At 33.4% G+C, this 16,386-nt stretch overlaps 2 protein-coding genes across 4 annotated transcripts; both read left to right on the plus strand.

The window, feature by feature from the left end:
• Positions 1-4,448: 4,448 nt before the first annotated feature.
• LOC132299053 (F-box protein PP2-A13) lies at positions 4,449-7,151 on the plus strand. The gene is made up of 3 exons (XM_059795489.1): positions 4,449-5,019; positions 5,142-5,260; positions 6,423-7,151. The coding sequence occupies exons 1-3, from the start codon at positions 4,702-4,704 to the stop codon at positions 6,847-6,849; spliced, it is 864 nt and encodes a 287-aa protein (XP_059651472.1). The 5' UTR covers positions 4,449-4,701; the 3' UTR covers positions 6,850-7,151.
• Positions 7,152-10,122: 2,971 nt separating this feature from the next.
• Positions 10,123-13,620, plus strand: LOC132299054 (vacuolar protein 8-like). 3 transcript variants are annotated; one of them, XM_059795490.1, is made up of 4 exons: positions 10,123-10,545; positions 10,737-10,811; positions 10,909-10,980; positions 11,754-13,620. In XM_059795490.1, the coding sequence occupies exons 3-4, from the start codon at positions 10,965-10,967 to the stop codon at positions 13,466-13,468; spliced, it is 1,731 nt and encodes a 576-aa protein (XP_059651473.1). In that variant the 5' UTR covers positions 10,123-10,545; positions 10,737-10,811; positions 10,909-10,964; the 3' UTR covers positions 13,469-13,620. The 3 variants fall into 3 exon arrangements, with proteins under 3 accessions (XP_059651473.1, XP_059651474.1, XP_059651475.1); XM_059795491.1 differs by having other exon boundaries at positions 10,740-10,811; XM_059795492.1 differs by lacking the exon at positions 10,909-10,980.
• The last annotated feature ends 2,766 nt before the right edge of the window (positions 13,621-16,386 follow it).

A 16,386-nucleotide genomic window follows, 5' to 3' on the forward strand; every position in this document is an offset into this window, starting at 1 on the left:
TTCTCAAAGGGACTAAAGTTGACAATTCACAATCGAACCACCCAAGTGGTTCTGGCACGCCCGTTTCACATCAATTTAAGATCGGATCTTAGGAGCCGATTTTAGGGTCAACAGCTAGTCCGGAAGCCTAAGAATGGAGAGAATAGTAAATCAAATTACTGCAATTGTTATTGCATTAGCTAGTTGGTACATGGTCACTAGGCTCACATTTTGCAGGCTTAGCTTGTGATTTGCAGATAAGATACAATGACATATGGATGCAAGAGAACAATTAACAACAAAATGCATAAAATAGTGTGAAAGGGCATGAATTCTTGTAACAATTGTAGGGGTGTTTGGTTGCATTGTACAAACTTAAATCGTGACTCTTGTTAAATGCTCTCAATGCAAGCTAAATTCCAGTATTCAATAGAATGGATTTCGAATTCCTTACCGTTGATAGGGGATTTTGTGTCTAACTGGTGCATCAAATATATATATTTATAATATTTTATGCATCACACTCAACTTTTTCATTTGAAATCAACGAGTCAGTGATTCAGCGGTACCAAGTCTCTACTTCTTAAAAGGAGGTCAGAGATTCAAGTCTTAGTGGAGACATAAGTGTGTAAGTACCAAAAAAAAAAAAAAATTCAATTTGAAGACATGAGCTTATTCTTTCTAGACTAATGCCCATTGAAAAAATTAAGTTGTCAAATGTAAAACTAGGAGAATATCTAGCAAAAAATCAAAATTAGGAGATGTTAATGTAATTTCTCATAATAAAAGAAATTCAAAAAGTAATTAAAGTAGAATTCAACATGTGTAATTAATCCCAAAATACAAAGAAAGAAACGCAAGAAACACTTGCACCAAAGTGACGAGCCTAATTCAAATGGGCAATGATCCAAATGCTGTCCCTAACCAAGAATCAAGATCTAACGAACACACAATCTCCCTCTACAAACACAGATATATATGCTGACTGTGTTGAACGTGTACAGGCTTAATTGCCACGTGTATGGTCAGGAGGTTTCGCTGACTCGGCTCCACATGTAAAGGTCTGTTTGCTTGCTAATTATATGATTCGTGTCACAGTTATAGTGAATGCTCTTAGTAGACAAAATATATTATTACTGGAGAGTAATTAATTGTTCTAAATAGGGCAAAGGTCAAAACCTAACCTATTATACTTAGTGTAATTAGAGTAATTAATTGTTCTAAATAGGGCAAAGGTCAAAACCTAACCTATTCTACTTAGTCTAATTATTTCTAAATTATTGTTGCTTTGTTGCTTTTCAATGGTTGCACACAAAAGTAGTGGCTTGGAAGAAATTTCCTAATTTATTAAAAATCAACACGTTTTTTTGAAGTGTGAGGGAAAAACAAGTGAATGTTGAAAGAGAAAGATTGGACCCCATGAAATTTGTATATGAAACCTATGTTGGGTCACTAATGATTTTGTTTTCTTTCAAATTTGGATAAGGACTTACATGGATTCCAATTTCAATGGCCAAGAATATTTGTTTTGTATAACTACATTTAAAGTTATTCAATGTAAATATTATAACACAAACATACTATTTTAAAGAAGAATTAAAGAGTGAATTTCAGTACTTTGAGAATGTAATACTGAGTATTCAATATTTTTTTGAATTTTAACATTATATTCAAATCCTATTGTCTATATAAATATATTTTATAACATGTGTAATTGTTATATTTCAATGGTTAAAAACATAGTAGATAGTTATATTGTGTGGTTAAGGCTTGAAGCCATAGTCAATACACACACATAGTTGAATACCTTGTGTTATATTTAGGTATGAAAGATTTTTTTTTTTTTTTTTTTCAATAATTATAAAAATTTAGGTTTTTTTTAAAAAAATAATAATAATAAAAATAATTTTTAGGGATGAGTGTTGAGTAATGGAAGGTTATTTATTAGTGTGGGAGTAAAAAAAAAATAATAATAATAATAATTTTTACGCTTCAAAGTCTTAATCATGAGTGTTCAGTAATGGAAGGTCATTTATTACTGTGGGAGTAAATTACCCATTAGCCACATCCATATCCATATGTTTTCCAGGTGACATATTATTTATTAATATATTAAAAGCCAAGTCACACCTAAATGATATTCTAAGCCAAATTTTCTGTGTGAAACACTGGCCACTTTGTTCCGAGCGCGTGACAACACTCTATACTCGCCCTTGATATTTTTTTTTTTGGGTGAGTTACTTGAATCAAACATGAGATTGGATAATTTCCATTTCTTCATTGTTTGTACTAAACACTCCAACCACATAAAATGTTATCTTGTTTATCGTACAACACAATGCTTGTTTTATTTTTTATTTTTTTATAGTTCATTATTATTGTTTTCATTCTTTTTTTACCTTAACAAAAAAAGTCACACCAATTAACTTATACTTTCAATCTTTTACTTTATAAAGTGAAAAAATACCATAATATGATAACACTATATTTTAATAGTTAGAATTTGTAAAAACTACCATTCAATTCAAGTTTATTTGTTTTTGTTTTGACTTAATTACAAAAAATTCCCTATCTACTCCGTAAAGTCTTAACAAGTCTGAATTAGATATAATATGTCACCGTCTTTAATTATGAAAAAGATTTGTAAAATTTTTAAGGGATTGGTTTAAGTGGATAAATCACTTAAATTTGGTCCTTCATGAAATATCAGGTTTAAAATTCAACTTCTCTTGAATGAAAAAATTTTTTTGGAGGGGGAATGTAACAAAAGGGCTACTTTGTAACTCTTTCTATGTGTCAAGTGTAAAAAACACCCTTAAAATATGCTTACAGTATATATCACACTCTTCATGTGCAAAAAAATACCCCTAAAGTTTCAATTTGTAACAAATAGACCACTCTAATAAATTTAAACCATAAGTTTATTAAATTACCCTTACTGAACCATTTTATAAAATATATAAAAATAAATAATTTTGTAAAATGACCGAAAATGACACTGTTAGAGGATGCCCCTCTCGTGCAAAAAAAACACCCCTAAAGTTTCAATCTGGTGCAAATAGGTCCCTCTAACAAATTTAAACATTAAGTTGACTAAATTATCCTTATTGAACCATTTTATAAAATATATAAAAATAAATAATTTTATAAAATTAACGAAAATGACACTATTGGAGGACGCCGACAATGGACAAGTAAAGATACAAATATAAAATAAAAATAAAAGTATAAAAGAAAAGTAAAGATAAAAATAAAAAATAAAAATAAAGTTCAAACTAAATAAAACAAAATTCTTCCAAACTCCGAAGACCAGTGCACACTGATATTGAAATTTTTTATTTATTTTTGTTTAATAGCATTGGTACGAAAAAAAAAATAATAAAGAAAAAAAAAATTTAGTAGACAAGAGTAAAGTAGAATCTCAAAAAATTTAAATCCTTGTTCTTAACAAATTCTCAAAGTTTTTTTCAAAAAAAGAAAATGTTTAGAGATATAAATAGAGAAAAAAAATTCAAATATATAAGGTAATGTGCACATAACACTCATAAGTAGCATATGTATTCCCTTGGGCATTTTTGGAAGAGTAAAAGGACAAATCGAGTATTACAATACTAATTTATGTCAGAGAGAGTATTTTTGTACAATGTGAAAAGACAAATGTGAAAAGACTAGAAGTGTTTTTTACATACTTTTTCAAATAGAGCTAAAAATACTGTAATATATTTCAAGTGTGTTTTAATGCACTTGTCCCTTCTTTCTATACTATAGTTTAAGTGGGACAAATTTTAATCAAAGAGCAATTTGCAATGCCCAAATGAGTTTCAATCGAAATGTCACAAACAAACAGCAACAAGATCAAAGCTAACGTTGACTAGGTGGCATTAGAGCATTAATCGATATAATACCAACACATCTGCACAAATGTTAAGTCCTCAGAAAAATTTCATTGGATCATTCTATGTTTACACGAAAAATACCACAATTTCTTCCTCATTTGAACTTCCAAAATTCATCCACTATCTAGAATCATGATTATTTGTCCGATTCCATTCATTTAGTTATACACATACTATTTTGGTGCACAGACACGAAACTCAATATAACATATGTTATGAGTTCCCTGACCAAGAACCATTTCAGAAATCCAATGGCATAGGATCCCCTATTCAATGGATACGACGGCATAGGATCCCCTCTTCACTACATATAACAGCTCAGAAACGACTGTTGCCAGTATAAATCAAAAATAGAAAATTATGCATGCATATTAAAAAAAAAATTGGACAGACATGGTCAGAAAAAATTGTGTTGTATATACACAAGTACTTTCAGTAATTTCCACGAAATCCACTTCGATTGTGACAATGTGGCCGCCTCAGCATTTTGTTGGAGCGTGTACTCCACTCTCTGTCGACGAGCGTGGGCCTCACACTTCTCATACCAACGTTGGACTGGATAAGAACCCTGTCTTCCACCTCACACTCAAAACTGAAACCCTGAAACGGAATATAGAGACGAGTTGGCCAAGTTGGGGATCCCTCTGTGTTTCTCTCTCTAAAACGGCGGAGTGTACGTGTCCGTATCGCAGGCTGATGAACCCAAAACCCCCCAGCCTGACCTTCGTCTTCTTCCAATTCCTCAAAATCCCAACTCCGTGACAACATTTTCTCTCTCAACATCTCTCTCTCTATATATATAGTGGTTTGATGGTTTAGGACTTTGATGGGGGCTAACACTTCTGCTATTCCATCAGACCACGACGAGCCCAACCGGCGATTGAAGCCCAATCTCGGCGACATACCTGAGAGCTGTGTCGCTGTGGTTCTGGGATATTTGGACCCGCCGGAGATCTGCAACTTGGCCCGGTTGAATCGGGTCTTTCGCGGCGCTTCGTCGGCCGATTTCATTTGGGAACCGAAATTGCCCTCCAATTACAGGTATATTACGGAGAAATTGTGGGATGATAGTGGGGGTAATTTGGGGAAGAAGGATATTTATGCGAGGCTCTGTCGGCCCAATCCATTCGATGGTGGCACAAAGGTTTGATTTTCTCTCTAAGATCGCACATTCTCTCCCTAGATTTTAAGGGCGTGTTGTTTGCATTTTGATTTTGATTTTTTTTTTTTTTTTTTAATGTGTTGGGAATTTTGGGTTTTTTACAGGAACTTTGGGTTGACAAGAGTTCTGGTGGTGTTCTTTTGTCGATTTCGTCAAAGGCGTTGACCATCACAGGGATTGATGATCGGAGATATTGGAATCATATTTCAACAGAAGAATCTAGGTGAGTTATATATAAAACCACCAAACTCATATGTACATATACACAAATATAATAAGTATTATTTTTTCTTCTTCTTTTGATCTTTGTCATATATTATTAGGTTTCTTTTAATTCAAGGTGACAATATTGTGTTTATAAAATTAGAATATATATATATGTGTGTGTGTGTTCTTGGTATGTAAGTTATGTGAACTCAATCCCCTTTAATTTGGTTTCTATTAGTTAATAAATCACAATCTAATGCTATTAGTTTGTGACACAGTACTTTAAGATTTAATTTCTTATTGGGTTTTTATTATATATTAAATCTTAGATTTAGTTGAGTATGTGTATGTCATGATTGTGATTTTTCTATGGCCTTTCATTTTCTTTCGGAATTCAAATTTATTGATCACATGTATATAAGGAAAATTTATTGTGGTAAATATACTACTAAATTTCTTATATATATATATACACACACACAGTCACACACACAACTTATCAAATATATATATATAGATACACACACATGGTGTTATACAATTTGTTCTCTTTGGATTTGGTTTATTGTGAATATTGTTAATTCATCAATGGTACATGGTTGTATTATTTCAATTTTCAGGTCAACAAATTTGTGCTCATCTGGTAGATAAACTGTGACCTTTTCTCAAGACCATCTATTGGAGTTTGAACACACCAACTTAATGTAAAACGATTGATTCCTTATTACGATTAATTAGTAATATATTAGGTCAAATAATTGAATTGTTCAGGTGCATAGCTCCAACTTCCAATGGGCTGCAGATGGTATGATCTCTCCTCCCTAAGGGATGTGAGAGTTCGAGCCCCCCTTACGGTAATACTATAGGTGTGCGTTTGCTTGAACTTTCTGTAAAAATAAAAAAATAATAAAAAAAATGCATAGCTCCAACTCCGCGTGTACAAGCTATGCTGGCCTAGTGAAAAATGTTCTTGCCTTCCCAGTGATTTTTTTTTCTTTCCTGAATACCTTCCCAGTGATTTAACCCGAACATGTTTTAGCCTAAAATTCTGTCAATGTTCACTGTGCCTGTGCTATGAGGGCCTCTGCATTTCTTTGTACAGAGAATTTTCGTATCATTATATGTTGAAAATGTGTGATTTTACCCTTTTTTGACTTGTTCACTTCCATTTCATGTAGATTCCAGACAGTTGCATATCTTCAACAAATCTGGTGGCTCGAAGTAGTAGGAGACTTTGAGTTCCAATTTCCGGAAGGAACATATAGTCTATTCTTCAGACTCCAGCTCGGAAGGGCCACAAAAAGACTGGGTCGTCGGGTTTGTAATCCTGACCAGATCCATGGCTGGGATGTAAAACCTGTGCAATTCCAGCTAACCACATCCGATGGTCAACATGCTATATCCCGGTGTTTTTTGGACAATCCAGGGAACTGGGTACACTACCATGCAGGAGATTTTGTTGTTGAGCAGCCTAAAGAATTGACAAAGATCAAATTTTCTTTGACTCAGATCGACTGCACTCATACTAAAGGTGGTCTGTGTGTGGATTCGGTTTTGATATGCCCTAGTAGTTTGGGCAAAGAGTTCAGTGGATCTTTTATGTAGGTGATGAGGAAACCGGATCCCTTCCATAGGAGAGCATCCTGTGCTATGGTCTTGTGTCGCTAGTGCACTAGTATCCTAGTGCAACAGCCTCATCACGAATTGCAACACCATGAAATGACGATGTAACAATGGAATTGTTGCATAAGCGATGTAAAGGCACCAGAGAGAATCCAGGTTTGGTGGTGAGAACTGTAAATATAGAAGCATGGCAGGTGGGTTTTTAGGGGCCCGTAGTGTTTGTATTCCTTGAAGCAATCTGTATTATTATTATTATTATTATTATTATTATTATTGTTATTATTTTCGTTTTGTTCTTCTTTTGTTTTTGTGGGTTTTGTTTTGCGAGATGTTTTATTGTATAAAATATTCAGGAAATTATGCTAGTTGGTTTCTATATTGTACAAAAGATTACCCTCTGCTGTCTGTATTTCCTACCTGTTTTGTTACGTAAGATGCTTTCTGTATTCCCTTCTTGTTTTGTTACTTGAGATGCTTATGAGGGATAACCCTTAATGGCTAGCGAAGGATATTTGGATGGTTAATCGCTGCATATTTGCTGTAGTTTAGTAAAATAGGGAAAAAAAATTGGCCCTTTTTTAAAAAAATAATTATATATATATTTTTGAGAACTGAAAATTAAAAAACATTTGGTAACACTAATTGACATTTTGAATTTGAGATTAGAAAAAATTTAGTACAAATTTTAAATTAAATTTTTTTCAATTCTAAATTTACACCAAACATAACATAAAAAATTTATTTGGTTGTTGAAAATTCATTAAAAGAATAATTTCAAAAGTGACGATACTCAACAATAATTGTGGGTGGGTCACAATTATTGGGGCAATTGCTGTGGTGAGCCCCACAACTCTCGGAGACAATCGATTTGCTCACCACAACCCCGAGAGACAACCGACTATCAAGTTTAGAGATATTTTAGAGAATTCATTTGTTTGTAACAACAAAAACAAACACATATAATCTGTGGCTCTCTTATAATATATTGCTCTATCAGTCTATTGTTCACTTTTTGAAGGAAAGTTAAAACACTATTGAAAGGGTTAAGGTTCTCCTCCACCTTTTCTGTTTCTCTCCAACTTCTTCAATTCTATAATAAGCCAATAGTGAAGTACCTTCATCTCTTTCATTGAATTGCAATGCTTTTTTTATATCATATATTGAATAATCTAGTTTGATTGCTACTTTAATTGGGGTTTGAATACTAATTTTTTTTGGTATGTGATTTAGGGGTATTAAAATTAATTAATTATGTGAAAAGTAGAATGTTGAGGATAACTTGACATTTTAGTTTGAAAATGTACATCATAGCAATGAGAAATTATTAAATATTTCGGGGTATGGAATTCGGAGTAGGGAAGTTGTTGGATCATGGATGAGATAGTGTACCCACCACATTTAAGAACTTGAATGACTCTAAAATACCATATCTCGGAGTATTTAATATTTTTCCCATAGCAATTTGGAAGAGAACTTCAACCTTAACTTTAAGAGTAAATAAAGATAATTTTTCATGTTTGGGCAGTGGATGAAATCTGTTATGAAAAGCATTACAAAAAAAAAAAAAAAATTAATTAAATATGCATAAAATATGATTACACACAATTGCATTTGAAAGGACAATGTCAAATAAAAAATATGTAGGTGGGAGTGTGAGATTTATCACATAACATTAACCTGTTATGATACAGTGGAATTTTCGCCCCCACTCACACAGCACTGTAAAAATTCTTAGAATTCGAAAAATGTATTACGGAGTCATTTTATTTTCAAATAATTAATTCCAATTCTCTTCCTGACTACTACTATAATTTAGAAGTCTTCTATCAAAAAAAAAAAAAAAAAGAAGTCCTGAATAAATACGAAAAAAGATGTACGATCCTTCTCTCATATATATAGTTGTAAATTTAACATATGTTTTGAAAAAAATAAATAAATTTGTAACTACTATTTTTTAAAATGATCAACTTATTATTAAAATTTAATTATTTATTATAAAACTTATTATACCTTTTTTACCGCAGAAAAATACTTTTTTTTTTTTTTTTCCATACAATATATTGATGAAAAATTAATAAATTACTTAAATAAAAAATACCTTCTTTTTCATGTAATATATTCATGAAAAATTAAGAAATTAATTAAATTGTTTTAAAACAATTACTTAAATTTTTTATTTAAACGATTAATTTTAAAATTTAAAAGTAAATTTATGCAAATTTAATAGAGAATATATCATCAAACTAGTATGAATTTTTTTCATAATTTTTTTCAATAAGAAAAATAGATTAAGTGCAATTCAATAAGAAAGTGTATTATGATCATTTAATAAAATATAATTTAGGCATTGGGGCATTTTTCAACAAAATGTGATAGGCATTATGACCATTTAATAAAGAGTAATGATACTTGCACCGATCTGTTGCACTGAATGTTTCTGATTGGTTATTTATACATAGTACATGTAAATGAAGGGCTTCATACAACAAACCGCATAAATAAAGAGTGGGGCCCTCCAATTACATGTACTATGCATAAATAACTAATCAGAAACATTTGGTATAACAAATCAGTATAAGTATATTACTCTATAATAAAATATAGTTTAGACATTAAGATATTTTGCAACAAAATGTAATAGTTCAGGGAATATCATGTATAAAATATAATTTAGGCATTGGGACATTTTTTAACAAAATATAATGAGCATTAAGACCATTTAATAAAATAAAGTTTAAATATTGGGATATTTTGCAATAAAATGTGATTACTTCAAGAGTATTGTGTACAAAATATAATTAAGAGGAATTATTTAGAAATTCAAGCATAATTGAAGGGATTTTTTTTTTGGCATTTTACCTTAGATACAAACCTTCTCTTATAGACTACGTATATAGTTGTAAATTTAACATGTGTTTTGAAAAAATTAAGATAAATATCAACCAACCGATCCAACTACTTGGATCTTATTTTAATGTATCGGACGGTAGGGAATCATTTGTCCTAACCAGTCCAACATGTAGGTTGCAATATCATCTTAACCGACCACTTTACACGTGGCATATAAGCCACGTCATCTTTTCGATTTGATAAAAAATTCCTAAAAGCACTTTCAAAATGTCAACCAATCCTAAGCGGTCGGATCTTCTCTGACCCTCCAATTACAGCCGTCAGATCTTTTATCTTGCTGAACCATAGGTCGTTTTCCGACCTGAATCTGCTCTCTATCTCTCTCTCTCTCTTCAATTACAGAGAGAATCGAGGAGCTGAAAGGACCAGACTTTGACATTTCCTTTCATGAGAGAGAGAAATAGAGAGATGTGAAGAGGGTTTGATTTTTGAATGTGATTGTTCTCTCTCTCTATTTTACCTGTTTTGTTTCGCCAGAGCTCGATTCTTTTCTCTGCTTATTTCAACACTTTCTTCGTTCAACCTTCTCTGATTTTCTTCCATTTTTCTAAGAGTTTTCGACTGTTTCACGCTTTCTTCATCATCAGGAAGCAAAATAACGTTCTGGGTGTCTTTGTTTCTTAGAAACTGTTTCTGGGTGGCAGTCTCTGTGGAGAGAGAGACAGAGATAGAGTAGGTAGAGTGAGTGTTCTGGGAGATCAGTTTTGTGGGCATTTGCAATTTTTATAAACTGGTTCTGGGTTGCTATTTCTGATTTTCATTCTGAAGGTAAAAGGTCTTGCTTTCTCTGATGCTTTATAAAAAAAATGATTTTTTTTCCTTTTCTTTCTCTTATATAAACCCTTTTCCTTTAGAAATTAGGGTTTTTAATGATTCCTTTTAACTGAATATTTGTTATCTTAGCTTTATTCAGTTGGGTTTTTGCTTCTGATTCTGCCTATTTTTGCTTGTAAAAACAGCAGAGACCTAGTGCTATTTCGCTGGCTGTTACAGTGCTTTGAATGATAGTGAAATAGAAAGCAATGCAATTTGAGGTACTTTATTTTTGTACTTATTGCAACAGATATCTTAATAATTATTGTGGGGTTGGTTCAACTTCATGAATTTAAATACATATATGTGCAACTGCAGGCAGAGACTCTTATCTTCTATTCAAAGCAAGTCTCTTTCTCACACTACGTATATTTATGACTAAAAAACTAGGTATACAGTTACAATCTAACCTCCTCCGTTTTTTTATATTTTAAAAGAAGTAGCTACAATCTTACTTGTGTCTTAGATTTTTAGGTATTTGGATCTGATGTAGTCCAAGTGACCAACTACTCTTTGCATTGTGTTGGAGTGCCTCGTATTTTATGGGTTTTACAGCTTTTACTTGGACTATTAAAGGGCATTCTGGGAATTGGAAAAATATCTCTTGATGGCCTTAGTTGGACAGTTGTGGGTTAGTGGTTGAAAGTTCCTTCCTTCATTTTCATCTGCTCTGATATTATAATCTATATAGACACACACATATGACATACATATGTATTTATATATGTGCCACTATCCTTGTTGTCCATGGAATCGAATAATCATTTGACAAAGCTTCTGAGAGGACTCAATCTTCATTAGATATACTCACTATTTATTGTAGGGTCTCGATTTCAGCAAAGAGCAATTATCATTCAAGATTCTCGAAGCTCCTAACTTTAGCCCTCTCTATTTGATTTATTGTTTCTTTAATTAGTAATACAATTTCTGATGATTGCAACTGTCCCACAGCTAGTAATTGTCTGACATAAATGATGATTTATTTTTGTCACCTTTTTGAGGTTGAATTTCTCTAGATTTCTACTTCTACCCTCTCAAGCAACCAGTTTGATCCATACCCAGATCATTTTGTTTGAAAAAATCGAATATGTTACTGTTTTTCTCACCTGGATCATTGCTCTGAAGGTTTGATTTCTCCAAATTTCAATTCTTTCAAACTCCAGTTATCAATTTGATCCACCTCCATAATAATATCATGGTGGAGGACAGTAGACATGCTGCTTTGGTCAACAGCCAGTCGGCCGAAGAATGGTTAGTGCGTGCCGAAGAACTTGTACCTGTGGCACTTGAGAAGGCAAGGGAAGTCAAGGGGTTTTCTGGGCGGTGGAAAAGGATAATCTCAAAACTGGAGCAGATGCCATCGCATCTGTCGGATTTGTCAAGCCACCCTTGCTTCTCAAAGAATGCACTATGTAGAGAGCAATTGCAGGCAGTTTCGGAAGCATTGAATGAAGCAATTGTATTGGCAGAGTTGTGTGTTGAAGAGAAATACAAGGGGAAGCTTCAGATGCAGAGTGATCTTGATGCTTTGTCTGGTAAATTATATTTGAATTTGCAAGATTGTGGGCTATTGATCAAGACTGGTGTACTCAGTGAGGTTACTTTCCCATTAGCAGTAGCTAATTCTTCAGGAGAACCAGGGGCGGCAATTCATGGCAGTATAAGGGAATTGCTTGCCCGTCTTCAGATTGGGCACTTGGAGGCTAAACACAGAGCTCTTGACAGCCTTGTTGAACTCATGAAGGAGGATGAAAGGAATGTTTTGGCAGGTTTGGGGCCGAGCAGTGTTGCTGCTTTAGTCCAATTGCTCATGGAAACTTCTCCTCGAATCCGGGAAAAGACTGTCACAATAATCTGCTTACTTGCGGAATCTGGCAGTTGTGAGAATTGGCTTATTTCAGAAGGTGTTCTTCCACCCCTTATAAGGCTCGTTGAGTCTGGTAGTGCAGTGTGCAAAGAAAAGTCTGCAATTTCGCTCCAAAGATTGTCAATGTCAGCAGACGCAGTCCGTTCAATTGTTGCACATGGTGGGGTAAGGCCACTGATTGAGATCTGTAGAACTGGTGACTCTATTTCCCAAGCTGCAGCTGCATGTACTTTGAAAAATATTTCTGTTGTTCTGGAAGTGCAGCAAACTCTTTATGAAGAAGGCATTGTAAAAGTTATGATCAATCTCCTGGATTGTGGGGTACTATTGGGATCTAAAGAATATGCAGCTGACTGCTTGCAAAATCTAACTTCCAGTAATGACGATCTTCGAAGGTCTGTTATTTCTGAAGGTGGAGTCGAAGGCCTATTGGCTTATCTTGATGGTCCCTTAACCCAAGAATCTGCATTATGGGCATTAAAGAATTTGGTTGGCTTGATTTCTGTGGAAGTTTTGTGTTCACTTGATCTCCTTCCCCGTTTAGTTCACGTGCTAGGATTGGGATCCTTAGGTGCTCAACAAGCTGCTGCATCGGTGATTTGTCGAGCCTGCATTTCAACAGAGATGAAGAAATTGGCTGGTAAAGCTGGATGTATACCACTGCTTGTCAAAATGCTTGAGGCTAAGACAAACAGTGCCAGAGAAGTTGCTGCACAAGCAGTTTCAATTTTGGTGACACTCTCATACAATTGCAGAGAAGTTAGAAGGAACGATAAAAGTGTGCCAAATCTGGTCCAGTTGCTTGACCCAAGTCCTCATAACACAGTGAAAAAATATGTAGTTTCTTGCCTTGCATCACTCTCCTCGAGCAAGAAATGTATGAAGCTGATGATTTCGTATGGAGCGATTGGGTATCTCAAGAAGCTCTCTGAGATGGACATCCCTGGTGCCAAGAAGCTACTCGAGCAGTTGGAAAAGGGAAAGCTAAGAAGTTTGTTCAGCAGGAAATAGAACATTATTTTGGATTGTCCTTGTATAATGAAGTACTTCCTATTTCCTCTTTCCGGATGATCTTTGTTTCATTATCTGTATGAAAAAAAGTTGTTAATATATGAATTCAAATGCGCAAGCTTGTTAATCTATGAAGTGATTTTTTTTCCTCCCTTTCTGTTCTATTTTCGATTGTTTGGATGGAATAAAAGAAACAAGGGGATTCTACAGTTAGGTATATCATCTCAAACGACTAGAGACGGTTTCACCATTTATGTATGACTCCCGTTGGCCGTTGGAGCAACAACTTTCTGCATCTTTCCATCTTCAGCAATACCATAAAATAGCTCTAGCATCTTCAACAAGGTAAGCTATGCATCAAAGGATTTTATTGCACATTGTTTTTCCTAGATCTCGTACTCTTATATCCATTCTCTGTTTATAATATTGCATTCTCTTTTGTAATTTCTTTTAGGTAATTTAGGGATTATAGAGTCTGGAAAGGTTGCCATTATTCGAAGGCCATTGCATTACCTTCCATTTCTCTAATATGTGTAATGTTGCATTTGAGCCTCTATCAGAAAGATGAAACTTCGAAGAAATTACAGCTGTATCTACTTTCTGAATGAAGGTATCATTTTTATCTTGAAGGCTGAATAGAAATTTTTGGAAGATTGCTTCTTTCTTCTCTAAGCTTCTTAAGTTTCCAATTCGATGATGTTTCTTGTACATCTTGTCATGGACTGTCTAATGTGCCAAAGGTGGAAATGCTGATACTTATATTAAAACCGAGTTCTGACAACTTGAACTCAGATGATATTTGATGTTTGAAATAAGCTTAAATGTACATATCTAAATGCCTTTCTTCATGTATATTGCATGTTTCTATGCTGTGTTTATATTCCAATGAGATTTTGTTTAACCTTGAAATAATTTCAAATTTTTTGAAATAATTTGAATTGTATAGCATCTTTGTTGAACAGGGAAGGCAAATTTGGTACCCTCTGTCCTTCAGAAATGAATGTTTCCAAGTAAAGCTGGACCAAACATGTCACTGATTTTTCAGCCAACCGACATGAAAATAAAGGTTGATTTTTTATATGACAGAGAACTTCTTACTTGCAAAATTGGAAAATTTGGGCTCTAGTTCGTTATCTTTTGGATGCTCTGGAAATCGTTATGTATCATTATCTACTTCATATGTAGCATTTTCAGATGAGTTGAGTATGGTAGTCTCTAATGAGTTAGTTTCTGATTCCGACAGGTATGTATCATTATCTACTTCATATGTAGCATTTTCAGATGAGTTGAGTATGGTAGTCTCTAATGAGTTTGTTTCTGATTCCGACAGGTCATTGAGGACTTCAATTTCAATTTTATGATTATCATCATCATCGCTTGGTTATCAAGGTGATTTACTGCATTTTATTGACCAGCTTAGCAGTCTATGCCTTTTTATGAAGTCCTAAACCCCCATGTTCTGCATTTTGTCCATTTTCTAGAAAATTTCTCTCAACAAGCAACGAAACAGAACCTGATCTCAGCTATGTAACTCTTAGAAGAAAATATTCAAAGATTGTGTGTTGGTTTTGCTATGCTTCCACCGCCAAGTTTAGAAAAAACTAACACGACATCATTGAAGATATTGTTTGTTATGCAGCGGTAACAGCACAAATTGCACAATGGCCTCCAGCCCCACCGCGTTGGCATGGTCATTCTGCTTCAACCTCCGTCAGCATGGAGCACATGGACTTTAACATGGAATGACATTCGTGACCGATGAACATTTGGGAATAGTTGTCCTGATCAACGGCCTTAAAAATGATATGGTAACAACTTTTAGTGGCCGCTGAGCAGAGTGAGTCGAGGTACTTTCTCTACTACTAATGCAGTAATTTGGATTAACACTCTTTATGACAGATTGTTTCATTCAGTTTCAAAATGCCACCATTTTTGGATGAGACCACTCATTATTTATCTTAACCTTCTATTGACATGTTATGGTATGAGACCAGCTTTCTTTTTACTTTTTTCACCAATATATATATAAATAAAAATAAATAAATATATATGTATATATATATATTCACATGCAAGTGTATACAAAAGAAGCTAAATTCATGTATTGAATTGACCTAAGGGAAATAGAAAGATTTTTTTTTTTTTTTTTTTTTTGGGTGTGTTCGGTAGTTATAAATTTGAAAAGAAAAAGAAAGGAAAGGAAAGGAAATGAAATGAAATAAAAAGATTTGGAGTGATACCGATGAATTGATTTTTGTATTCTTTTCAAATGGAAAAAAAAAAAAAAAAAAAGGCTAGTATTTTAAATAAATTTTGCCAATACCAAATTTGTTCTTATTTTTATTTAAGTCAATTTTTTTTTTTTTTTGGTCAAAATCTATTAAAAATGGTATGATAGTAAATGCATTAAAATAGATTTTTTTTTTCTTTTCTTTTTTTCAAATATGATTACTATCATTTTCATTATTTTTCTTTTATTAATCAATCAAACACACTTTATTAATATTATCTTCTCCTTTTCTTTCATATATATATTTTTTTTCTACCATACCAAACATAACCTTAAATTCAATTTCAACAATTGTTTTATGCGTTGAAATGTAGAACAAATATGTAGGAACTTAATTTAAGTGAATAAAAAAATACCTTTTCAATCACTATTTCTTGGTTTCACGTATGTAAATCGTGTTCAACACATTTATTCTCTTGAAATCTATTAGAGGATCAGGGGTTTAAAAAAAAATTAAATCTAAGTAGAGGATCCGAAAATGAGAAGACAACAGAAAAATAATCCAGATTAGTATTGCCATTATCCTTGTGTCCAGTCACTCCTGTAAGTCCTACGGTATCCAAACACTCACGTATACATATCGATACGCGCGCGCGTGTGTGAGAGAGAGAGAGAGAGAGAGAGAGAG

Source organism: Cornus florida, unplaced genomic scaffold (assembly GCF_030987335.1).
Source record: "Cornus florida cultivar Cherokee Brave unplaced genomic scaffold, ASM3098733v1 CherokeeBrave_3.0.0_Hap2_Chr03, whole genome shotgun sequence".
NCBI classification, from domain to species: domain Eukaryota; kingdom Viridiplantae; phylum Streptophyta; class Magnoliopsida; order Cornales; family Cornaceae; genus Cornus; species Cornus florida.